The sequence below is a fragment of the Podarcis pityusensis genome (assembly GCF_964106645.2).
Source record: "Podarcis pityusensis genome assembly, chromosome: 16".
In the NCBI taxonomy this organism is placed as follows: Eukaryota; Metazoa; Chordata; class Lepidosauria; order Squamata; family Lacertidae; genus Podarcis; species Podarcis pityusensis.
In genome coordinates, this window is record NC_138041.1 from 16,047,363 (window position 1) to 16,071,535 (window position 24,173).

Below are 24,173 nucleotides of genomic sequence, written 5' to 3' on the forward strand. Positions count from 1 at the left end.
AGGAGTCACGTGGTCTTGCAGCCCAGGCAGTTGGAGGAGCGACATGCAGGCAGGCGGTGGCGGCTGGGTCTGGCTGCCCCTCCTGTGGCTGGTGGGGAGCCGGGCAGGGGATCCCGCTGGGTATAAGAGGAAGGTAGGACGGCCCAGGGGCCGGTGGGTGGATGCCCTCGTTGGAGGAGATTTATTTCTAAGGGATGTTTGAGGGCTGGGTGAGGTCAGCCGCTGCCAGCCTGGGCTGGCTCATGGTGGCTGGGGCTGATGGGAGCTGTAGTTGAAAACATCTGGTGGAGGGGCAGGTTGGCAAAGGCTAGGAGCCTCGGGAGCTGCCTTATGCAGAGCCAGAGCATTGGTTTATCTAGCTTAGTGTTGCCGGCACTGACTGGCAGCAGCAGCTCTCCTGGGTTCTGGCCAGGGGACATTCCCAGCCCTACCTGCCTTATACTGACTCAGACCATGCTCTATCTAGCTCAGTATTGTCTACACTGACTGGCAGCTGTGGTTCTCCAGGATTTGTGGCAGGAAGTCTATTCCAACCCTACCTGGAGATGATGTTGGGGATTGAACTTTGGAGCTTTTAACAAACAACCCAGGTGCTCTCCCACTGAGCTGTGGCTCCTTCTAGTATCATGGAAAGTTGCCTTATACCAAGTGCGACCATTGGTCCATCTAGCTCAGTATTGCCTGCACCGGTTGACAGTGGCATTCTGGGGTTTCAGGCAGGGATTCTATTCCAACCCTACCTGGAGATGCTATTGGGGATCGTACCTGGGATCTTCTGCATGCAAAGCAAATGCTCTCCAGCCTTTTTCAACCTGTGGGTCCCCGGATGTTGTTGAACTACAACTCCCATCACCCCTAGCTAGCAAGACCAGAGCTCAAGGATTATGGGAGTTGTAGTCCAACAACATCTGGAGACCCACAGGTTGAGAACCGCTGCAAGTCTACCCACTGAGGTGCAGCTGACCCTGATCAATGTTGTGTACCCCAGGAATGGGGTGCCCCTGTGGTCCCCCAGGTGTTGGGCTCCATTGCCCATCTGCCTGGCAATTTAGTTCAGCAACACCTGAAGCTTTATTTTTACATGCTAATTTACACTTATTATGTTTTATTTTCTCTGTTACGCCTGTTGAAGGAAAGGAAAGTGTGGGGCGGGAGAGAGAACGACCAGTGAAAATGAAAAAAACAGGAAGAGAGAGGAAAACTGTGCTGTGTTGTGGGTGGATTTTAGGACTAGGGGATTTCCATGTGGACGGCAACTATTTCGAAGACCCAACTTTGAATCTTGTTCTGCCAAATGGGAGCCAGTTGTTGTTTTTAACCACTGTGTGTTTTTATGAGTTCCAAATCCTTGCTCCGTCGTAAAGCCCTGCAAGATTCCTCTTGGGGCTAGTCACCATTTCTGTTTTATATTTTAATCCTCCTTCCTCTCAGTTGCTCAGGAAGGCATGGTTTGTGTTATCCTCACAGCATCCGTGTAAGGTAGGGCAAGGCAGAATAGAAGTGCCTGGGCCACAGAGGTCACCCAGTGAGCTTCATGGCTCTAGCCTGACACTCAGTCTACTGAACAATGCTGGCTCTCCACCTCTAAGCCTGGCCCACCTCGTAAGGTTGTTGTGAGGGTGAGATAGAAGCAGAGCCATACATACGCCACCTTGAGCTTCCTGGGAGGAAGTGTGGGGTTAAAATACAAAAAAAGGATGCATGTGCATGTTTTTAAAATGGCAGATCCAATCTTGTAAGCTGGGATTCGCAACTGGAACCAAGACTCTGAACTTTTCAAAGACAGTGTGTTCCTGCATTGTCTGTTTTTTTGCCTCCCAAAAATCTTGCGCCAGGGCCAAATCTGACTTCTGGGAATCTCCACTTGTTCCTCTGATCTCTGGATGGGGCACCAGTATGTTAGACTTTTCTGGTGCCCTGTTTTTTATACTGAGGGTGAGGAGATCAAGCAGGAGTTTCAGACTCTCAAATCCTGTCTTTGGCCTGTGAAAAATATGTAGGTGTGCATTGGTATTCCCTGCTTAGAAGCCAGATCAGGAGTCTGTAGGGACTTAATTTTTCTCCTGGTGAGGCACTACCACCAAGTTGCAAAGTTAGGGAATCAAATCCATTCATTTCCTGTCAGTGTTTGGGGTGTAATAAAACCCACATTCCAACCTCATTGCCTGCTTTCCCACTCTACGCTGCTTGGGCTGAGGCAAATTACAGGTATGTCTGTGTTTAAAAAAATACTTTTTTATTGACATTTTTAAAACCAAGGCCCAAAATGTACTGCAGTAAAAATACAAGGAAGGAAAATGGTGATCTTCCCTTAGTTCCGCAATCACTTTTGGTTTCACAGTACATTAATATTTTTTTAAAATGGAGATTTGTCCTTATTTGCTGGTCTAACATCAGAAAGAAGAGTAATAAACACAGTCCTGGACTGCCTATCTCAATATGGTTAGAAATTCTTTTCTTTAACTTCTAAAAGTTGTCAACCCTAGAAGAAGTTCTTAGTGAGCTGATATGTAAGGCAAGTATTCCTTGCTTTTCAGTTATGTAATACTTTCAGTTCATTCTTTTTTTACAGTGGGAATTAGATATGCTGATCTAGTCATATTTCAGTGTTTTGAAATGGCCATTGCCGGCCGGCTGCCCTCCAGCTGTTTTGACAGAGGCAGGCGGGATTTGCAATTCAAAACTGCTAGATCCTAAATTGGCTTTGGATTGTAGTTTCCTTTGAAAATAAACTAAATGAAGCTCAAAGCACTTTCTTCTCTGACAGTTCTCTACACCATGGGAGGGATTTTTGCGTGCCCTCTGTCCCCACCCAGCACTGGTATGAGTCTCCCAGAAGATTGCCCAGATGTGGGATTGTGGCCCCTGAGCTGTGTGTTGAGTGTTGGGCTAAAACCCTGGGCAAGACCAGGATTCGAATCCGCACTCGGCTATGAAGCTCATTAGGTGACCTTGGGCCAATCACTGCTTCTCCCAACCTAACCTACCTCACAGGGTTGTTGTGAGGATAAAAATGGGGGGGAGGAGAGGACAATGTATGCCATTTCCTACACCTTGGAAGAAAGAAGGTGGGATGAAATAAATAAATAAGTGAAACACTCTTAGGCCACAGGTAATGAAAAGCCCATAAGGGACGCGGGTGGCGCTGTGGGTTAAACCACAGAGCCTAGGGCTTGCCGATCAGAAGGTTGGCAGTTCAAATCCCCGTGTCGGGGTGAGCTCCCATTGCTCAGTCCCTGCTCCTGCCAACCTAGCAGTTCAAAAGCATGTCAAAGTACAAGTAGATAAATAGGTACCCCTCCGGCGGGAAGGTAAACAGCGTTTCCGTGCGCTGCTCTGGTTCGGCAGAAGCGGCTTAGTCATGCTGGCCACGTGACCCAGAAGCTGTACGCCGGCTCCCTCGGCCAATAAAGCGAGATGAGCGCCGCAACCCCAGAGTCGTCCGTGACTGGACCTAACGGTCAGGGTTCCCTTTACCCTTTACCTTATGAAAAGCCCAAGGCCTGGCAAAAAAGAAGAGTTTATGCCTGGTGCCTAAAGATATGTAATAATGACTTTGCCTGGCGTTTGTGAAGCAGATTTAACACCCTGGTGGGGACGCCCATTTCCAGGTCTCCCTGGAGTATAACCCGGGCTGGAACAGCTCTGCCGTGAACCTCCTGCACGTCCGGGCGGTGGGTCTCAACGACACCATCCATTATGTCTGGAGTACCATCGGGGCACCCACGGTGTTGCTAGTCTACACAAGAAGCCAGAGCAGTGGTCTCCACGTCAACTGGACCCGGCTCCTCTCCCCCTCGCCCTCCGGAGCCATCCAGGTCAAGCCAGCTGGAAGCGTTTTGTATTCCATGGCTGTCATCTTTTCCAAGGTAAGCTTGGAGGGCTGCGGAGTCTGAAATGAAGGCAGGAGGTGGTGTGTGGGGTCATCCAAGTGGGGTGGAACGAGAATGGCAGCAGTGGGGAGAAAAGGGATGTGAATATAGCTGCTCCAGGACATTGGGCATCATCTGGCTAGCCACTATGAGAACAGGGTGCTGGACTAAATGGGGCCTCCTTTGGCCTAATCCAGCTGGTCTCGTCCTACATTAACACGGATGTTTCTAGGTGTTTGAGTACAACGGTACAAAGACCTCGGATCTCTCCAAAGCTAATGCAAGCAGCTTCTACCCTACCTATGATTTGGCCAACTTCACCTGGGACAGCCTTGATGGCAGGCTGAACGAGACTACTTTGACAGCGACGTTTCAGGGGGTTGGCCCCGACTCTGGAGGAACCTTCCAGAACGGAAGCATCTCCTTCCAGGTAAAAAAGGGCGTGGCTTCCCCTCCGACAGGTCAGACAGCCAGTTGCTGCGTGTTGTCGTGACGGGCTGTTGTAGATCATGCCGTATATCTAATCAGTGATGCAAGGTGGATTTTTTTTTTCCTTCGACGATGGATGGGTGTCAGTTGCAAATAAATATAAGGCAGCTTAATTTTTTTTCTTTTTCAAACTTGGTTTGCTAGATGCAAGTCAAATAAACATGCTAAATTAGAACACTTTTTCGGGAGGGCATGGGGAACATCTGTGGCTGCGCATAGTTAAACTGTGGAACTCGCTGCCACAGGAGGCAGGGATGGCCACCAATTTGGATGGCTTTGAAAGAGGATTTGACAGAATCATGGAGGAGAAAGCTATCGATGGTTACTAGCTGTGATTACTATACTCCGCCTCCAAAGTTGGAGGCAGCTCATGAATACCAGTTGCTGGAAACCACAGGAGTGGAGAAGGCTCTTGTGCTCAGGTGCTGCTTGTGGGTTTCCCATAATGGGCATCTGGTTGGCCACGGTGGGAACAGGATGCTGGACTACATGGGCCACTGGCCTGATCCAGCAGACTCTTCTTAGAGAAATACAGTGGCACCTCGGGTTACAGATGCTTCAGGTTACAGACACTTCAGGTTACAGACTCCGCTAACCCAGAAATTGTACCTCAGGTTAAGAACTTTGCTTCAGAATGAGAACAGAAATCGCACCGCGGCAGCAGCAGGAGGCCCCATCCGCTAAAGTGGTACCTCAGGATAAGAACAGTTTCAGGTTAAGAACAGACCTCCGGAATGAATTAAGTTCTTAACCAGAGGTACCACTGTATAAGGAATGGAAGGAGGGTTGGGGAACCTTTGGCCCTCCATATGTAGCTTGACCCAGCCCCCACCGTCTCCATTGGCCATACTGTTTGGGGCTCATGAGAGTTGGCAGTCCAATCATAAACCTGGACAGCTGTGGCTTCTCTACCCTGGGCTGCTTTTATCCAGCTATGCCACAGCTCGTCTCTCGCAACTGCAGGGCACGCACTGCGAGACTCTCTTGCCTAACCAGCCAACTTTCCACCGTTGGCGGTCCCCATCGCTGCTCCCCAGGTGACGGCCTATGAAGAGACCAGCCGCGACGGCCCGCTCCCGCGTCTCCTGCACACGGCCAACAGCTCCAAGGTAGACTTTGTCATGCATGGGGTCGCGCCTAGGGGCAACCGCTCTCGCTTTGCGCTGGAGATTGTCACCGTGGAGGAGAGAGGCGGGCAGAAGCAGTTGGAATCCACCCGCTCAATCGACGACGAGTATACACCAACCATATTCGAGGTACCGTATTTTTCGCTCTATAACATGCACCCGACCATAACACGCACGTAGTTTTTAGAGGAGGAAAACAAGAAAAAAAATATTCTAAACGAAACAGTGGATGTATGATTTTTGTGGTTCATGCTGTGGCTACAGACATGTGATCTGACAGTGAGTTTGGAGTAGCCCAATGCAAAAATCCTGTGGATCCATGCTTTGTAACCACGTTTTTGCACCACTGCGGCCCCAGGCAACAGTGGGTGTGTGATTTTTTTGGTGCAAGATGTAGCCATGGACATGCTATGTGATCTAATGGTGAATTTGGGGTGACCCCGTGCAAAAATCCTGAGGATCCATGTGGATCCGTGCTTTGTAACCACGTTTTAAGTGGGGAGGGAAGGAAAAGCACTCAAGGGACAAGGAGCACACGTGGGGTGGGTGGAGAAGGATGCTGCTAATAATGCAGAAGAGGGGTATAAGGGGAGAAGAAGCACGCGTGGGGTGGGTGGAGAAGGATGCTGCTAATAATGAAGAAGAGGGGTACAATTGGAGAAGGTTCCTCTCCCCTCCCACTTTGCTCCTTTCTTTAAAGCAAGCAGGCTCTGCTTTTCTTCCTCCTCCCTGCTCATCCCCGGCTTAGCGAGCTGAAAACCTTTGCTGCTATGTAGCGAGCTGAGTGGGGAGGAGAGAGGGACAGAGAGCCAGCTTGCTTTAAAGGAACCAACCGGACAGGAGCCGCTTACACTCGTGTAAGCGGCTCCTCTCCTCTCCCGCTTTGCTCCTTTAAAGAAGCAGGCTCTCTGTCCCTCTCTCCTCCCCACTCAGCGGCTCTTCTCCCGCTTTGCTGTTTCAAAGCGAGCCACGGAGGAGGGAAGGAAGGGGAACCATGGATCCTCTGCTCACGACTGCAGCAGATCCCCCCCGCCACCCGTAGGCATTCCCTCCATAACACGCACAGACATTTCCCCTTACTTTCTAGGAGGAAAAAAGTGAGTGTTATGGTGCAAAAAATACGGTAATCCTGCTGCTAGGGTATGAAACTTGAAATGTGCAGAAAGGTGCCTCTGAAACATGTGCAGAGTGTCATTTCCCTGCTATCTAGCCACGCTTAGCTCCAAGTATGGAGGTTAGGAAAAGGGGCTTCTGGCTTAAGAGGGTACCAGGGAGGTAGGTATTAGCCCTAAAATCCCAAACTGAGGCTGGATGGTCTTCAGCCAGGGATTCCTTAGCTGTGATTCCTGCATCGCAGGGCGTTGGGACTAGAGGGCTCTTGGTTCCCCTTCTAACTCTATGATTTCTCTTGCCTGGAAATTATTTGTTTACCATATTTTTCCATGTATAACATGCCCCCGTGTATAAGACGACCTCTGTTTTTTGGGACTCCAAATTGAGGAAATGGGGGGAGATTGCCCACAGTTGTTGAGCTTTTTTGGGGAGGGGAGATTGCCAACAATGGCTCACCCGTCTGACTGCCACTGCCAATCCCACGCATCGATGAAGCCACCAATCATCTGCCTGCTTGCCGCCAGCAGCTGCCAATCGCCCGCCCAAATGCCGCAGCAGCAAATTGCCAGCAGACCTTGCCGCAGCCACCAATCACCAGACCAAAATCCGCTGACAATTTCCTGCTAGTGGCAGCCACCAAATGCCTGTCCCACCTCAGCACTATCCGTGTATAAGATGACCCCCAATTTTTAGCATTTTTTATAATAAAAAAACCTCGTCTTATACACAGAAAAATATGGTACATAAATAGACCACCATTTCCTACAAGGATCTCAGGGTGACATACAGGCTTCTCCTGCTTCATTCTGTTGTTACAACAGTTCTGTGAGGTAGGTTAGAGAGAGACAGACAAACAGACACAAACAGAGCAGTTGCTTCAAGTTGACTTATTATTAGTAGTATTAATAAGCCCCAGTGGTATCATTACACTTTAAATCAGGGGTAGGCAACCTAAGGCCTAGGGGCCGGATGCAGCCCAATTGCCTTCTAAATCCGGTCCACGGACAGTCCGGAATCAGCGTGTTTTTACATGAGTAGAATGTGTCCTTTTATTTAAAATGCATCTCTGGGTTATTTGTGGGGCGTAGGAATTTGTTCATTTTTTTATTTATTTTCAAAATATAGTCCGGCCCCCCACATGGTCTGAGGGACAGTGGACAGGCCCACAGCTGAAAAAGGTTGCTGACCCCTGCTTTAAATGTATGGTGTGAATGTGGCCCTAATTTCACGACTGCCCGCTTTTCCTTTCCTTGGAGCAGATGGCCCAGCTGGTTTCTGTCCCCCGCAACGACAGCGCTGGGTTCAGCTTCCTCCAATGGAAGACGGCAGCGTACAGCGCCTTGCAGCCCAAGCGGGAAGACACTGTCCACTGCCAGTATTACCAGCTGGAGACGGAGAATCGCACCGTTCCTCGGCCTAGCATAGCCCACGCCTACTTTGGAGAGGAGTTGGAGGTCCACAACGGCGTGGCCGCCATCAACATCTCCTTCGGCAGCGAGGACAGCGAGGCCTACCAAGAAAAGAGCTACCTGAGCTGGTGAGAAGCGGTCCTGGGGGGATAGGTTTCTTTTCTCTGTGTAAAAAACAGGTGGGGAAAAGGAGGCCCCTCTTAACCCCTACGCCACACGGACAGTGGATGGAGAGGAGGGAGAAGCAAGTCTATAAGTTGAGGTAAAGGGACCCCTGACCATGAGGTCCAGTCGTGGCCGACTCTGGGGTTGCGGCGCTCATCTCGCTTTATTGGCTGAGGGAGCTGGTGTACAGCTTCCGGGTCATGTGGCCAGCAGGACTAAGCCGCTTCTGGCGAACCAGAGCAGCGGATGGAAACGCTGTTTACCTTCCCGCCGGAGCGGTACCTATTTATTTACTTTGACGTGCTTTCAAACAGCTAGGTTGGCAGGAGCAGGGACCGAGCAACGGGAGCTCACCCCGTCACGGGCATTCGAACCGCCAACCTTCTGATCAGCAAGCCCTAGGCTCTGTGGTTTAACCCACAGCGCCACCCGCGTCCCATATTAAGTTGAGGTATTGACTAACAATTTCTCTTCTCTCCCCCCACCCCACCTGTCACCCCTTCCAGGTCTGCGCTGATTGGCTTTGGCGAGCCCCCCAAGGACGGGTTCTCCCCCCTCGTGATCGCAATCCTCGCAGTGGGGCTGGGGACTCCAGTGCTGCTCCTGGTGGGGGGCAGCATCACCGTCCTCGTCTCTCGGAAGAAGCCCTATTCAGAGTACGAACCTATCAACTGAGTGTTGTCAGTGGACAGTTGCCCTCCGCGGCTTGGCCAAACTGGCTTCTGGTAGCTTAACTCCAGAGGCGTTTCATGCAGCTGTTTCTGGGGAATGTTTCTTCTGTTTCCTTCAGGGGGACGTCTCAGTGGCTTAATTTATCTCCTGGTGAAGATGCTCTGGTCTGCTTACTGTGTTTGGGTACCCTCAGTAGATGGATGGTGCTACCTGGTGGGGCAATTTGCATTGTCTGTATTCTCTTGTGGAGGGAGGAAGGATGTGCGTTTCAATAGTTCGGCTGCTTATCAGGATCACTCCCCAGAAGTTTCCCTTTCTACCACTTGAAATTACTGTCACTCTACCGTGATATGTGCAGTTCTCAATATTCCAGAAGCACAGGGGTGTTTACAATGGGACAGGGAATGTGTGGACCATTAGACATACTTGGACTCCAGCTGCTGTCGTCATCCCTGACCAAGGGCTGCTGGGAGTCGGAGTCTGTTGGCATCTCGAGGGCTGCAAGTTCCCGGTCCCTGGTTTACGGTGCCCATTTCCCAAAGAGGGTTCTGTGGTTTTTCTTTCGCTGGGGGACGCTGGGGAGGCTGAATTGTCTTTTCATTTCCCCCGCCAAACACCCTGCGATAAGCTTTGGGGAGGGGTAGTATTTTGGGTCCTCCGTCCCCTCAGACATTCACTTTCTTACCCTCTCAAAAGATAACGGCGTCTTTGCACTGCATTGCTTCATCAACAATCTCTTGACCAGACATCTTTCCAAAGATACGTTCTGCCTTTCATTTTTTTTTAAAAAAGCATTGTCTTGTTTTCAACGGGTGACATTTACAAAGGACTGTTTTCTAAAAAAAACAAAAATATTGCTGAAATGCCTCCTACAGTTGCAAACTTCTTTTCCAATTGAGGCTCCTCTGTATTATTTTTTTAAAGGGAACAAAGCTTTCCCCTGGTGGAGCCCTTCCGAGATGGTGGAGGCTGCAGCTGTTTCTCTTGCTGTGCAATATAATGATGATGGTGGTGATGATTTGAACAGCTATATCCTCTGATTCTCTCTCTCCGTGATACAGCTGTCAAATGTGGGAAGGGAAGCTGGCAACCCGTTTGTCTTTCCCCCCCACAAAAAGGGTAAGCCACTGTTGTTGTGTTTACAGGCTAACGGCCGTGAAACAAAGGACAAATTGCACTATTGACTGTTAAGTAATGCACCTTTTTCTTATTCTGGAAGTTAGGGTCAGAAAACCAGGACACCCCAAAACAAAATTGTTGAGCTTTTTTTAAAAAGGAAATCTCCAAAATTGTTGAGGTCAATTGTCAGAGGACCGCTTGAAGAGCCAGTTCGGAAGCTCTCGTTTGAAGCGAGAAGGGCTTCCACTTGGGCTGTGTGGACATCTTTTGGGGTTGGTAAGGGGAAGCCAATTCTGATTCCTTTGTTGGTGTGAAGCATCACACCACAGCCCAAGGCAAATCTCCCCAACCTGGTGCCTTCTGGATGTTGTTCAACCCAGCCAGCACGGCCAATACTCAGGGATGATGGGAAGTCTAGTTCAGCAATATCTGAAGGGCGGCAGGTTGGGGAAGGTAGGTCATGGGGAGGTTTCATTTGCAGAGGTTGTCGGGGAGTTTATGTGCATTTCCAGCTGCCACTTGTCTCTTGTGGACCAATTAAAGATTATTTTGTTTTGGAATTGGTTTTGTGCGGTTTCTGTAGGCTAATGCCTCTTCCTTTCGGAGCTAAATTTAGGGAGGTAAAGAATCGTTTTTTAATTTTCAATATTAGTATGTGGTCGTTTTTTAAACCCTTTCTGTTTAAGGAAAGGTCAAAGGTCAGCCGCCTATTCATCTTTTGTTGCGTTTCCATAGAGTGACTATGTGAAACAGTGGAATCTACATGTTTTTCACTTCTGCCATTACTGTTCCCGATTTTGCAATCCTCTGGCTGGCTTCCTGCCACCCCCCTCTGCAAACTGCCAATCCCACTTCCCATTGTGCAATGCAGGCAGCACTGATAACAGACACCCTCCTAAACCTGTGTTCTTCCTGGATCTTCCTCGTCCTCATCGCTGGTCTTTCTTTCAGGTAGCCTGCTTCTGTTGCCATTTCTCCACCCTGCTTGCTCTCTTGCTCCAGGACAGAAATGGGAATAAGCATGAGGGCAAGAGCAGAGCCTCTTGGCTAGGGCTGCTTTTGTTGCTGTTGTCGAGAAATCACACTAGCAGTAGTATTTGCAAAGATAGCAAATGATCCGCAGAGGCTGGATTATCTTTGCTGTTACAAAGCTATATACAAAACTTAGCTTAGCTTCCTTGCCCTGCTGGTGTCACCCTGAACTGATTCCCCACCCCCATACAACCATGTCTAAAATCACTTTGGTTCCTTCTGCCTTGGCTGCTGTCATTTATTTGTTTTGTAAAATTGATTGTAAAAGGACGCCCTCAAACCAGTTTACAAGAAATAATAAAATTGCCATTAAGAAGAATTAACCAATAATTTAAAACTTCTAGAAAGTTAAACTAAAGAGAGAATAAAACTCACATCAACTTTCTAAACACTATCAGCATAGGCTTGTAGTGAGTCCTATTGTTTATCTATGTGCTGCGTGAAAATTTTTTCATCTCTTCTGACATTTCCCTTCCTGCCCCACCCCCCCAAAAAAACACCCGATGAGCAAAAAACAACCCATTACACAGTCACTGCTGCTGTGTAAGCAAATTGGCACTTTTGTGGTGAGCTGTTGCTCACAGACACATGGTGAGCTCCGACACCCTATCCCTACTTCTGCTTGCTTCTCACGGGAGCAGAACTGAGCAGTTTCTTTCCAGGGGCACAAACCTTCCAAGCGTGCCCGTTTCCACCAGCAACTGCCTGCCGAAGCATGTTCAGATTTCAACAACCGGTTTAGGAGGAAGCTGTTCTCTCAAGATCTCCAGAGAGTTATTGCAGCGCGTACATCAGGCTTTAAAAATAATAATAATACAGAGGTGGTGTGCAAGCCTTAGTCAGGAAAATGTCATACTTGTGCAACACCTCCAAATTAAATGGCTATCGCCTCTGCTTCCCAAAAGCAGAAGCTTTCATTGTGCCCACTGTGAAACAGAACTGCAGAATTGTAAGAGACCCAAAGGGCCGTCGAGTCCAGGCTTCCTCAACCTCGGCCCTCCAGATGTTTTTGGCCTACAACTCCCGTGATCCCTAGTTAGCAGGACCAGTGGTCAGAGATTATGGGAATTGTAGTCTCAAAACATCTGGAGGGCTGAGGATGAAGAAGCCTGGTCTGGTCTAACCTGCAATGCAGGAATAGGATAACTAAGGATGATAACATCTGCTTAAAAAGAATATCCTTAGACTTCTGGTCTGCCTGCAGAACAGAATGACGGCGCGAAACGGGTCGTCTTGTTGACAGACAACCATTTTGGGCTATTTGGGCCTGTAGGGGAAGTGCCAGGGCTAGGCGCTCCCCTAAAAAAAACCCCATGGAAGAGTGGGGTCTCGAGGGGACCAGCTGAGTGGGGGAACTCGCCACAACCTCCCTACAAGCTCGCCACAGCTCCAGCAGTGAGTGGTGATGGGGTGTGTGTGTGGAGAAGCATTTGCTTGAAAAGAATATCCTTTATGATTTAACTATGATTAACTATACAATGGCATGGTTGTGACCAGTACAATACACACACAAATAGAAAATGATAATAAATAACATAGGTTATGTAATGTTCTTAAAATATACTAGTGCCCTCAATGAAAAGCGTATCATCCAAAAATAGAGAAATTGCATTATTACTCCTATATAGATGATATTACATGCCTGCCAGGTTGCAAAGGACTTGTCGATCAGAAGGTCGGCGGTTCAAATCCCTGCGACGGGGTGAGCCGCTTGCTGGAGAGGATTTAAGGGACGGGGAGGATGTTGCCATATGGGGTGGCAATGCCTAGCAGCACAAGATTTATGGGTAAAGGTCCTAGCTCCTCCATAACACCACAAGTTATCCCTCCAGACCCAGGTTTAGCATTGCCATCACTTCTCCCCATGCAAAATGTGTTATATAAGGACCTAATGATCCACCTAGTAACAGCAACTAGGTTGGAATTTGTCTGGCATTGGAGACAGCATTCCCGCTTCACCTTAAAGTTAGCAGCTGTAGAAAAAGCTGTATCACCAACATGAGCAGTTTGGAAAGTTCTGGCTTAGGACAACAAATGGTTTTTAAAACAAGATTTATCACAGCATGAGTCAAAGACAAGTGTTCCACAAACAACTGGGCCTCCTTTAAAGGCCTTCACATTCCGAGATGGAGGAGCTGTATCTCTAGAGCACACCGTCCATGTACATCATCAACAGCAGCCTGCAAGGATCTCGGAAGCCTCTGCAGAGGTGTCGCCACTTGGTGGAGGGAGCCTCCTGGGACGCGGGTGGTGCTGTGGGTTAAACCACAGAGCCTAGGACTTGTCGATCAGGTGGTTGGTGGTTCGAATCCCCGCTGCTCCTGCCAACCTAGCAGTTCGAAAGCACGTCAAAGTGCAAGTAGATAAATAGGTATTGCTCTGGCAGGAAGGTAAACGGCGTTTCCCTGCGCTGCTCTGGTTCACCAGAAGCGGCTTAGTCATGCTGGCCACATGACCCGGAAGCTGTACGCCGGCTCCTCGGCCAATAAAGCGAGATGAGTGCCGCAACCCCAGAGTCAGCCACGACTGGACCTAATGGTCAGGGGTCCCTTTACCTTTACCTATGCAAGAGAAGCATCCTGGAAGGAGAGGCGGCTCCTGGCTGCCACTGGGTGTGGCATCTCAGAAATCCAAGACATAGGAAGAGCCCTGCTAGATCAGGCTAACAGCCCAACTAGTCCAGCATCCAGTTCTGACAGCGGCCAGCCAGGTGCCCCCAACGGGACCTTAATACCCTCTCCTGTAGTCTCCAGCAACTGGTACCTTGAGGGCAGTTGAAGAGGCAATGAAGTCCCCGCTGACCAATGTTTAACTCAAGGGTTGACAGGTCAGGAACGTCCCAGATCCTAAGACTTCAGGACTCAAACGTGAGACCAAGGGGTGGCCCCTGTCATGGGGGAAGCCTCTGGTGGTTCTTCCTCTGCATTTCCTCCTATCACTGAACCCTGGAGACAGAGGTTGATTGGGAGAGAGGAGGCAGGAGTAAAGGTTGGAGAGCCCCTTTCCCAAGAGTCTGTGCAATAACTGGCAGAGACAGAGGTTAACTGGGAGAGGGTAGACCACCACCCCATAGTGTCTGTGCAATAATTTGCAGTCAGGTCCTGCCAGGCTGAAGCTTGCTATCTGCATTCACAATCCTCTTTTTAATGCTTTTTTATTAATTGCACTCTTGCTCACTTGGAGATCCAAGCCTTCCCTCTGCCACTTAGCGGGGGGTCAGGCAAACCTGGAGACTTCAGGCCAGTCCTGGAGATCCAGCAACCCTATTCCATTCTACCTCTGGCTTTGGCTGGCTTTGAACTGGGACACTGATCTCTCTGACCAGGCAAACTTTGCAGCCCAAATTTTTGTTGGCTGGAAGCATGCCTCATATCCAGGTTTTCCTCTGAATCTATGTGCACGTTGGGCCATGTGAAAAGGAATCAATGGGTTCAAATGACAAGAAAGGAAACATCAAACATCAAGAAAAACTTTCTGGTGGCAAGAGCTATTCAGCAGCTTAATGGACTTCCTCGGAAGGTGGCAAACTCTATTTCCCTGGAGGATTTTAACTGGTCGGATGGGCATCTGCCAGGGGTTCTTAAGCTGCAATTCCTGCATTGCAGGGGGTTAGACTAGATGACTCTTGGGGTCCCTTTCAATGCTACAATTATATGGTTCTATGTAGTGTCCATTTCCTGCACAGCCTGGCCCTACCACAACCATTTCTGGGTAACTCTGATTTCCTCCTGTTTCCAGGAGATGATGACCTACAAACAGAACTTTTTTTCTTTAAAAGAATGTTTAGGGGTCTTCTCATTTTGACCCAAGAAAACCACCATTTTATAATTCAAATCGGGGGAAATAAATACAGTAAATGGACAAAAGTACAAAGATTCACAAAATGTTTAGGGGTATACGTACCCCTGCATCCCCCCAGAAAAAAGCACTGCCTACAAATGTCCCTGCCTTCAGACTTCTCACACAATAAGGCTACCTGCACTTCAGATTTCAACTCTGCAGCTGGTCTAGAATAAGCTTCAATATTATAGGATACAATTTGGCCCCCGTTTTGAGGACAAAGCGGACTCAAAGTAATGGGGAAGAGGGCTCCTGCCCTACAGGTGTATCAAACATTAGGACTATAGCAGGGGACGGTGGGCACCCCGTCAGGTAGTGAGACCTGAGTGTCATCATGTATAATGTCCATTGGGTCAAGGCCAGAGTCCAAGGCAAGGCAGCGGCCATCCAAGGGGGGGGGCTGGGCTGAGGCCTCTCCCCTCCCCGCCTGCCCTCTTCAGCCCCAGAACCGAGGCTTGGAGGCCGCCAGACGCTGCTCCTTCTCTTGGGAGGACTTGTCACTGCTGTCGGCCACAGCAAACATGTTCTCTGGATCCATGATGAACATGCTGTAGAGGTTGAACAACAGCATGGTGAAGAGGGGCAGGAACGTCAGGCCGAATCCGAAACCACGGAAGGAGCGGCCCATGGCATAGGCTAGCCAGTAGAGGAGCCTGGAGGAAATTGGGGGAAAGGGTGAGAGGGAGGCGAGAAAGCAAGCAAGAAGAGGATCAAAAGATAGCCGTGATTGTTATGTATTCAGTGGTCCTGTTTGCCTGAGCTTGAGTTTTGAACTGAGCCCCTGTGTTCTGATTCGATACATGATATCCAATCACAGAACATTTCAGGATTTGGGCCTCTGCCATTGGCCCTTAAACTCTGAGTTATGATTCGCAGCTTGGAAGTTTGAACAGCCAATCACGTTGGGAGTGGGAGTGGCCCAGGCCTTCAGAAATGTATATAAGCAGTTGCTTTGCCCCTGTTGTTCAGTTCTGTTAGTTCAATGAAGGTTCTTGCTGTTATCACTGTGTCTTGCCTCATGGGAACCCACCGACATTTCAGTGATGCTAGATGCCGTCACTACCTTGAAGATGAAAAATGGAGATTTAACTGGCTTTTGTTGGCCAGTGCAGCAGGGGAGGGGGTAGTCCCAGTGGTATAGTGATTAGTGTGTTGGACTAGGGTCCAGGAGACCAGGGTTCAAATCCCCACTCAGCCACGAAGTTCACTGGGTGACCTTGGGCCAGTCACTGTCTCGCAACCTAACCTACCTCACAGGGTTGTTGTGAGGATAAAATGGGGAGGAGGAGAAGTCTGTAGGCCATCTTGAGCTCCTTGGAGGAAATAGGTGGCATATAAATAATCAACCGCCGGTCTCCCCAGGAATATTAGACGACGTGCCTAAAACTCAGCCTCACCTCTAATGAGCTAGATTAAACTGGTTGGTCACCTGCTGGTGCCCCCCCCCCCGGTTTTCCCCTCCTGCCAAACAGAGCAGGAAGTTGGGGGCATAAAATCCTTTAGACCGAGACAGACCCTTCTAGGTCAGTACTGCCTGCAGGGCCGGCCCTTCCATTAGGCAAACAGAGACAGCCTGACCAGCCTTACCTGAGATGCCTGCGGTGACTGAATGTGGGGCCTTCTCCATGAGAAGCAGGTGCTCTGTCACTGAGACACAACCCAGAGTCTGCTTTCAAAGCCAACCTGCCCAGACCGTCTTGCTCAGGGAGAGGAACAGGGGCCTCCTAGCATCTCTCTGCACGCTTAACAAACCGCAGCTCCCAGGATTCTTTGTGGGAAGAAGCCATGACTGTTTGAAGTGGTACCCTAGCGTTTTAAAAATGGATGGTGTGGACCTGGCCATGGCTGCTGCATTAGGGGCCTCCAGACGAGGAGGCCCTGCTGGGCCTGCTGTTGAAATTGTGCCTGTGCTGCCGCCACTAACCATTCGCTGCGTTTCTGCTTCTCTCTCTTACCGTGAAATGGCAAAGAGGGCTGTCAGCAGAGGGATGAGCTTGAGGCCTTCCTGGGGCAGGTAAGTGGAGAGGACGGAGATGTTGAAGAAGTACAGGATGAAGAGCTGGACCGACTGGGAGACGTAGTGGCGGTGGATCTCCACCTCCCGGCGCAGCTCACCAAAGGGCTGCAGGGAGGAGAAGCAGATCCGCGAGACCCCGTACACAATCATACCTGCAGGATGAAAAGAGAGAAGAGAGAGAGAGAGAGAGAGAGAGAGAGAGAGAGAGAGTGTACTCACACGCCTGAACATGAAGATGCAGTGGACTTCAAAGGATGCCAGGACCCTGCATCCCAGGAAATCTGTTTCCAAGCTGGGTTCAAGGCCCTCATATTAATTTACAAAATCCAGTCCACCTAAACCCTTTTATTCCAGCTCGATCACCAATATGATCTGCAGAAACATCTTTGACTATTCCCCAAGCTGGCAAGGCTCATTTGACAACTAGAAACCAAACCTTTAGCTTAGTGGTTCCCAGACTTTCTCAGGGACCTGCCACCTTGGTTCCATAGACCTGGTTCCAAGGGCCACATTCACACCATCCGTTGAAAGCGGTGTGACACCACTTTAAACAGTTGTGGCTTCCCCGAAAAGAATTCTGGGAACTGTAGTTCATTAAAGGTGCTGAGAATAGTTAGGACACTCCCTGTACCCTTCACACTGTTAACCAGAGTAGTTTAACTCCCAATCCCGCTTCTCAGGGAACTCTGGGAATTGTAGCCCTGTTAGCAACTGTTTTGAGCAGGCTATTGAGACAAGTGATTTGGTTAAAACTGGGGAGGGGGCAAGAGGAGGCATTTGTAAGAAATCCTTCTTTTAGTGCGGCAGCACCTACACTATGGAACTCTCTGCCTATTGACATCAGACATATACAAGAGAAGCAAGACCACTCTAGGGGACCAGGGCAGAGAAGAGGTGGGTTGTTGATATTGCAAGTATTGGCCAATCAGAACTGTGCAACATTAGGTTCTACTGGAAATGGCACAACTAGTTTTTCCTCCAATCTTAGTCCTGGGAAGGGAATCCTAGATCCATTTGCAACATGGTGTAGATGCCCTTTGGAATTACAGTTTCTGATATTTAAATAGCATCCTCATTCAGCATAGCATCATGTACAGAGTAAAGCGAGAACAGGTCCCAGCTTGATCTGCCAGAAAAAGCAAGTCTGTTTACACACCCTCAGAATATCAACACGGAAATCAAACAATAAAAAGCCCTGAAGAATATTACAGGTCGGGGTTGGGCATCGCCTGAGAAGCGCATTTGTTCACATATTGCACAAATGCAAATTCTGAGATCTGGCGCAAGAGTGTACATATATTTCACTGCTCTCTGCTTTTATGAGGAAGTTTATAGTTTCTATGACCCTTGCCAACAAAGGTCCGTATAATTAAAGCCATGGTTTTCTCAGTAGTGATGTATGGAAGTCAGAGCTGCACCATAAAGAAGGCTGATAGCCGAAGAATTGATGCTTTTGAATTATGGTGCTGGAGGAGACTCTTGAGAGTCCCATGGACTGCAAGAAGATCAAACCGATCCATTCTGAAGGAAATCGGCCCTGAGTGCTCACTGGAAGGACAGATCCTGAAGCTGAGGCTTCAATACTTTGGCCACCTCATGAGAAGAGAAGACTCCCTGGAAAAGACCCTGATGTTGGGAAAGATGGAGGGCACAAGGAGAAGGGGACGACAGAGGACGAGATGGTTGGACAGTGTTCTTGAAGCTACCAGCATGAGTTTGACCAAACTATGGGAGACAGTGGAAGACAGGAGTGCCTGGCGTGCTCTGGTCCATGGAGTCACGAAGAATCGGACACGACTAAACGACTAAACAACAACAACAACAACAACATGACCAGTAAAATCTCAGGCCAGAGAGGAAGAGCAAGAACGGTCGTCAGTATTGGTGGGTAAAGTTCTCAGCACTAGCAGAAACCATTATGCAAAGTGTGGAAATAGATTAAAGTGTGTTAGATTTGCATAACTGATTCAAGTCAGCAGCTGGTACATTTGGATGCTGAGCAGGGGCAAGAATGGGGGAACTGGACTGCAGGGGTCAAATGAACAGAAGGACAGGGGTCAAAAGAGGCCCTCTCTTTCTAGCCCTCAGGACTCCCCTCAGGTCACACCTCCTCACACCAGGCAAACCCCTCTCCTTGGTCCTATTTTGCACCCTAGAATCACAGAATCATAGGGTTGGTACCCCATTTAGTCCACCCTCCTGCAATGCCCTCCTTGAGTACTTTTGTCCTTGAATTCCAACCATGCCTTTCGCTCGCCCAGTTGGAAGATAGAGGGGTGTGTTCAACTATGTATAAAAACTAGCCTACTATATACAAAGGTACAATTTGCACTTGTGTTTCTGCCATCTTTTACCTCTGGAACCTGCCCCACCCCCAGGCAAATGGCCCTTGACCAGATTCCTAAAAGGGAATATGGCCCTCAGTCTGAAAAGGCTTCCCAAAGGCCTTTTTGGCCAAACTTGGCAGGGAAACCCTTTCTCCTCTGGAGCAAAACCCACAGCCAGACACTCACCTACGATGATTGGGAAGGTGGCAAAGACGCCGCAGCGCATGGTGTAGACCAGGCGGGAGCTCATGGTGGGCATGAAAGGTGCGTCAAAGGGCAAGAAGACATATGCCCCGTAGATCAGGCAGGGGAAGATGACAGCGGCTCCAATCATGGAAGCCACCGCTTTGAGGTTGGCTGAGCTGCAGGTGCCATTTTGAAGGCAAGGCCACCTCTCGGCGCAGGTCTTGCCTGCCTTCCCCTCGTAGCTTGGTGAGTCGTCAAAATGGGCTGAGTAGCCACGGGAGATGAAGTTCTGCTTCTCAAGGGCAGCGTTCTCCCTCTCGCAGCGAATAATCTCATCCTCTTCATCGTACGCTGGGTACCATTCCTTTTTCTCGGTTACTGGCGTGCGTTCGATGCAGTAGGGGTCGATGGGGATGAAGACTTGGGCCGCCACCGCTGGCATACAGTTGTCATCCTCTTTCTCCTCCTCCTCCTCCTTCTCCTCCACCACTTGGGTAGCAGGAACTCCAGAGAAGGCCTCACTGTCCACACCAGGCTCCATAATGGCCTCTTCCCTGCTCCCCTCAGGACTTGGTCTGGAGTCAGTCTCCAACGTTTCCAGCGTTGGCGTCTCACAAGACGTATCATGACGGGCTTGATCCCACGGCAGGGTCGCCTCAGAATTCTGCTCTGGGGTGTAACTTGTCACTTCCTGGTTCTCAGGCGGGTCCTTTCCCAAAGCTACCATCACCACCTCCTCCAAAGGGATAGCAGCCGCCATTTTGGGACCTCCAGGAAGATCTCCAGCAAGTTTTGACTTCTCAAGGGGTCAGTTGCATCCAGTGGGCTTCTTAAGCTAGGGCGCCATAACCGCAATTTATCCCTGGTCCTGATGACTCCCTGCTTCCGGGAGGGCAATTTAGATCTGGAAAGCGGAGGTGCAATCTGTTTCTGGACAAGTTTATAGCTAGGTTCGCCTCATCTTCTCCATCTGGCTCTACAAAGGGGTGGAAAAGCATACAACATGACTCAGTTTAAAGGCAGCCATTATAGGACTGTTCTATAAAACCAGGCCTCCCAACTCAAGCAAATACCAACAGTGGAAAAAGCTTAAGGACATAAAAATGTAAGAAAAGCCTGTTGGATCAGGCCAAAGGGGGGCCAAGCAGATGATTGTCTTCACAAGCATTACTGCCTCTGACTATGGAGGCAGAGCATAGCCTCCTCCTCCTCTATGAATTTGTCTAATCCTCTTTTTTTAAAGCCATCTACTACCTCCAGTGGGAGGGAGTTCCATATGTTACCTATGTGCTGTGTGAAGGACGTTCTTTTGTCTTGTCCTGAATCTTCCAATGTTCAGCTTCATTGGAAGTCAACAAGTTGTAGCTTCAAGAGGGAGAAAAACTTATCTCTATCCACTTTCCCAATGCCAAGCATAATTTTATAAGCTTCTATCACGTCGCCTCTTTCTCGACTTTAAACTAAACCCCCCCCCCAAACGCTGCAACCTTTCTTCATTACAGTTACCCTTTTGTGAACCTTAAACCTTGGCACAGACAGTCTTGACTCATGAGAATCAATAAGGGCTCTCATGAGCGCCAATGACAGAACTGTAACCCTGGGTTAATATTTAGAAGGGAAATGACCAGCCTCGATCCTGAAACGGAAGCCACAGACTTGTGAGCTGGATGCCCGGGCTCCTAAATCCAGATCAAGCAGGACTAGGTAGGCTCTGGTTACTCAGCGATGATGAACTGGGCTGTCACCTAGCCAGAAACCAGGACCCGGCCCAACCAGAATGCTACCTTCCTGGCCTGTTGTAAGAAGACTTGGAGGATTATAAAGCCAGGAGGAAAAAGGGAAGAAGCCACACCCCACAACTCTACCCATTTTCCCTAGCTACTCTCATGATTCCAGCTACAACCCAGGACACCAATGTGGCATCACTTCCCTCCAAATTACTCATCATGGCCTCTTGGGTGGAACATTTGGCTTAACACTGTCTGCTACCGAGCCGGGTTCCTTGTATTAATTTTAATAGTGCTGTTTTTATCATCTATATTTTAATATATTTATTTGTGAGTTCCATAGTTTAACTATGTGCTGCGAGAAAAGTTCTTTCTTTTATCTGCCCTGAATCTTCCAACATTCAGCTCTGTTGAATGTCCACAACTTCTAGTCTCATGAGAGAGGGAGAAAAAAACTCTCCCCTAATCACTTTTTCCACCCCAAGCATAATTCTATAAACGTCTGTCGCTGAAGTACCATACCTTAGCAGTACTTTTTTTCCTTTTCCTTTTGTACCTTAGCAGTACTAAAAAAAAACAAGCAAAAGAATTCATGAACTCAGATTTCTTTAAATCTGTTTGTCTTCTGTTAGTGATTTCGGAGTTCTAGATCTTGCTGGTCAATGATCTTTCCATCCCTACAGTAAAATATCACCTGCACATTGGCCTTCCCTAACCTGGCGCTCTTCGGATGCCTCACACTACAACTCCCATCAGTCATGCTTATTGGGGCTGATGGGATTTATAGTCCAAAACACCTGGAAGGCTCCAGGATGGCAAAGGCTGAGAGACGTCAAAACATATATATATATGAAGTAATAACAGATAAGGAAACAAAAGAATAATAACAAATAAGTAAACAAAACAAAACAAAAGTGCAACCACATTTGGACTAATCTGTACAGGTCTGGACACCTCACCTCAAAAAGGATATTGTGGAGTTGGAAATGGTTTAGAAAGAGGACCTCAAAATGATCAAGGGGATGGGATGACTCCCATATAAGGAAATGTGGCAGTGTTTGGGATGTCTTACTTTAGAGAAAACATGAGTAAGACGTGAAATAGAAGTTTATAAAATTATTTGAGGCACGGAGTAAGTTTTTCCTCCTCTCTCACAACACTAGGACTTGTGGGCTTCCAATGAAGCTGAATGTTGGAAGGTTCAGGGCAGAGAAAAGAAAGTCCAGTGTTAAACTCGCTCCCACAGGAAGGCAGCGATTGCCACTTGCTTGGTTAGCTTTAAAAGATAAGACAAATTTATGGAGGAGAGGGTGGTCGATGGCTGCTAGCCACAATAGCTATGCTCCACCTCCACAGCAGAGATAATAATAATAATTCTATTATCTACACCCCGCCCATCTGGCTGGGTTTCCCCAGCCACTCTTCTGAATACCAGTTGGTGGAAACTGTTACGTTGTGGGTGAACAACATAGCGATTCTTCAGACAGCTCTTGTTTATTCACAGGCCAGAACAGAACTGAACTGAAGGGTTCAGCCAACCCGCTTATATAGAGCTCAACTACAAAGCAACAGTAACAATTTTCTGTAACTATCCAATCACTGAACGTCACTTTCAATTCCTTATTTGCATATGCAGACGTGAGTAAAAACTATGCTGGCCCAGGGTGAGAACTTCAGTACATAACAGAAACCACAGGTAGGGTTAGAGCTCTTGTGCTTGAATTCTGCTTGCTGGTTTCCCACCGGGAATTGTTTGGTCATTGTTAGAACAGAATGCTGGACTAGATGGGTCACTGGCCTGATCCAGCAGGCTCAATCTTATGCAATGGGGCTCTAAGGAGAGGCTGCCTTTGCTGTGAAGGGACATTGCCCTGAGCTATGAATGCACCAGTGCAGGCCCTGTGGAAAGGTACTGGTGCCTGTTTGGGCTATTTCACACACACCTGTGTTGGCCTTGGAGATCTGGAGACAGGCTGGACAGCCTCAGCCAGTTGGATGCCCTTAATGATGAAACAGTTTGACCAGGTCAGCCATGGGTCAGTGCAGACTGCAGTCTCAAAAAATATTAGCCGCTCTAGCCTTGGCTCCCTTAACTGAAAGGAAGCTGCTTGTTTTGTTTTTTTAAAGCAAAAGCTGGAATTGTAGAATTGAATTTTATAGTTCCATGAAACACCTGCTGTCTTGTTCAAAATCACCGTCCAGTCTGCTGTTAAAACAAAAAATAAAGGCAGCTTACTTTCAGCTGAAACAGGCAAGCCTAGGGTGGCTAATCTTTTTAGGGCCACTGGCCACAGTGACCCATGGCTAACCCTCACAGAGGGGAGAGATGCTTGTCAAAGTGGGCAGGGCAATAAATCAGTGTTCAAAGACTGCCTCCCAAAAGGGTACATGAGAGAGGGGTCAGTAATTGTACAATGCAGAAAACCGTGCCATGTTTTTGCATTTGATTGAAGGCCCTAGCTGGAGAGGTCAGTGGAGACTGAACCAGGAATTTTTCGCATGCCAAGCGGGTACTCTGCCATTGAGCTATGGGTCATAGGTAAGGCAAGAGTACTGGGGGATGACATCAACTGAGCTCCTGCAAAAAAAAGGAGGCGCGGGAAGGCAGACAAGGTGGAAATTCCAGAACAGTTCCTGCAAATGGTCCCTTCCGACTCTATTAATTCTACAACTCTATGAAACAGTCTGTTCTTTTAGGTGTTTTCCTGGGCAGCTGCCTCCAAACCGTGAGTTGTTGATCAGGAATGACCGGCTCCATTAAATAACCGTCCTTCTCTCACTACCAATACTCAAAATTTCAGGATTATTATTATTTGTGGAACAGTATGGAAGCCATGCTCTCTATGTGGGGCTTCCTTTGCGCTTGATCCAGAAGCTGCAGTTCGTGCATAATTTTGCAGCACAATTGCTGAAAGGACACAGGCCTTCTAAGCATATAGCATCCCTGCTCAGAAATCCACACTGGTTAAAAATTTGCTCCCAGGCTAAGGTCAAGGTGTTACTATTAGCACATAAAGCCTTCAACAACTCGGGACCGGTTTACCTAAGAGATTGCCTTACCCCGTATGTGCCCACCTG

At 48.6% G+C, this 24,173-nt stretch overlaps 2 protein-coding genes across 7 annotated transcripts in view; one reads left to right on the forward strand and one right to left on the reverse strand.

Annotated features, from left to right (window-relative positions):
• Positions 1 to 10,526, forward strand: GLMP (glycosylated lysosomal membrane protein). Its single transcript, XM_080985928.1, has 7 exons — positions 1 to 133; positions 3,612 to 3,869; positions 4,105 to 4,302; positions 5,399 to 5,617; positions 7,861 to 8,138; positions 8,682 to 8,831; positions 9,772 to 10,526. Exons 1-7 carry the CDS (start codon positions 44 to 46, stop codon positions 9,845 to 9,847), a joined length of 1,269 nt encoding a protein of 422 aa, XP_080842054.1. The 5' UTR covers positions 1 to 43; the 3' UTR covers positions 9,848 to 10,526.
• Positions 9,690 to 24,173, reverse strand: part of TMEM79 (transmembrane protein 79) — a gene marked incomplete at its 3' end in the record, with an annotated part of 23,441 nt that continues 8,957 nt past the window's right edge. For 4 of the 6 annotated variants that reach the window (XM_080985931.1, XM_080985932.1, XM_080985929.1 and 1 more), the window contains exons 2-4: positions 19,369 to 20,344; positions 16,794 to 17,007; positions 9,690 to 15,491 (exon numbers count right to left, since the gene is read on the reverse strand). In XM_080985931.1, coding sequence (XP_080842057.1) covers positions 15,275 to 15,491; positions 16,794 to 17,007; positions 19,369 to 20,128 — 1,191 coding nt within the window. In that variant the 5' untranslated portion in view covers positions 20,129 to 20,344. Of the gene's footprint in view, positions 15,492 to 16,789; positions 17,008 to 19,368; positions 20,345 to 20,651; positions 21,192 to 24,173 lie in introns of those variants that run through there. The other 2 variants (XM_080985933.1, XM_080985934.1) reach the window with 2 other exon arrangements.

Coding starts and splice junctions, on each gene's coding strand:
- GLMP (XM_080985928.1), top strand. CDS start 44: ATGCAGGCAGGCGGTGGCGGCTGGGTCTGGCTGCCCCTCCTGTGGCTG. Junction 3,870..4,104: donor TGGCTGTCATCTTTTCCAAG/GTAAGCTTGGAG, acceptor GGATGTTTCTAG/GTGTTTGAGTACAACGGTAC. Junction 5,618..7,860: donor ATACACCAACCATATTCGAG/GTACCGTATTTT, acceptor TCCTTGGAGCAG/ATGGCCCAGCTGGTTTCTGT.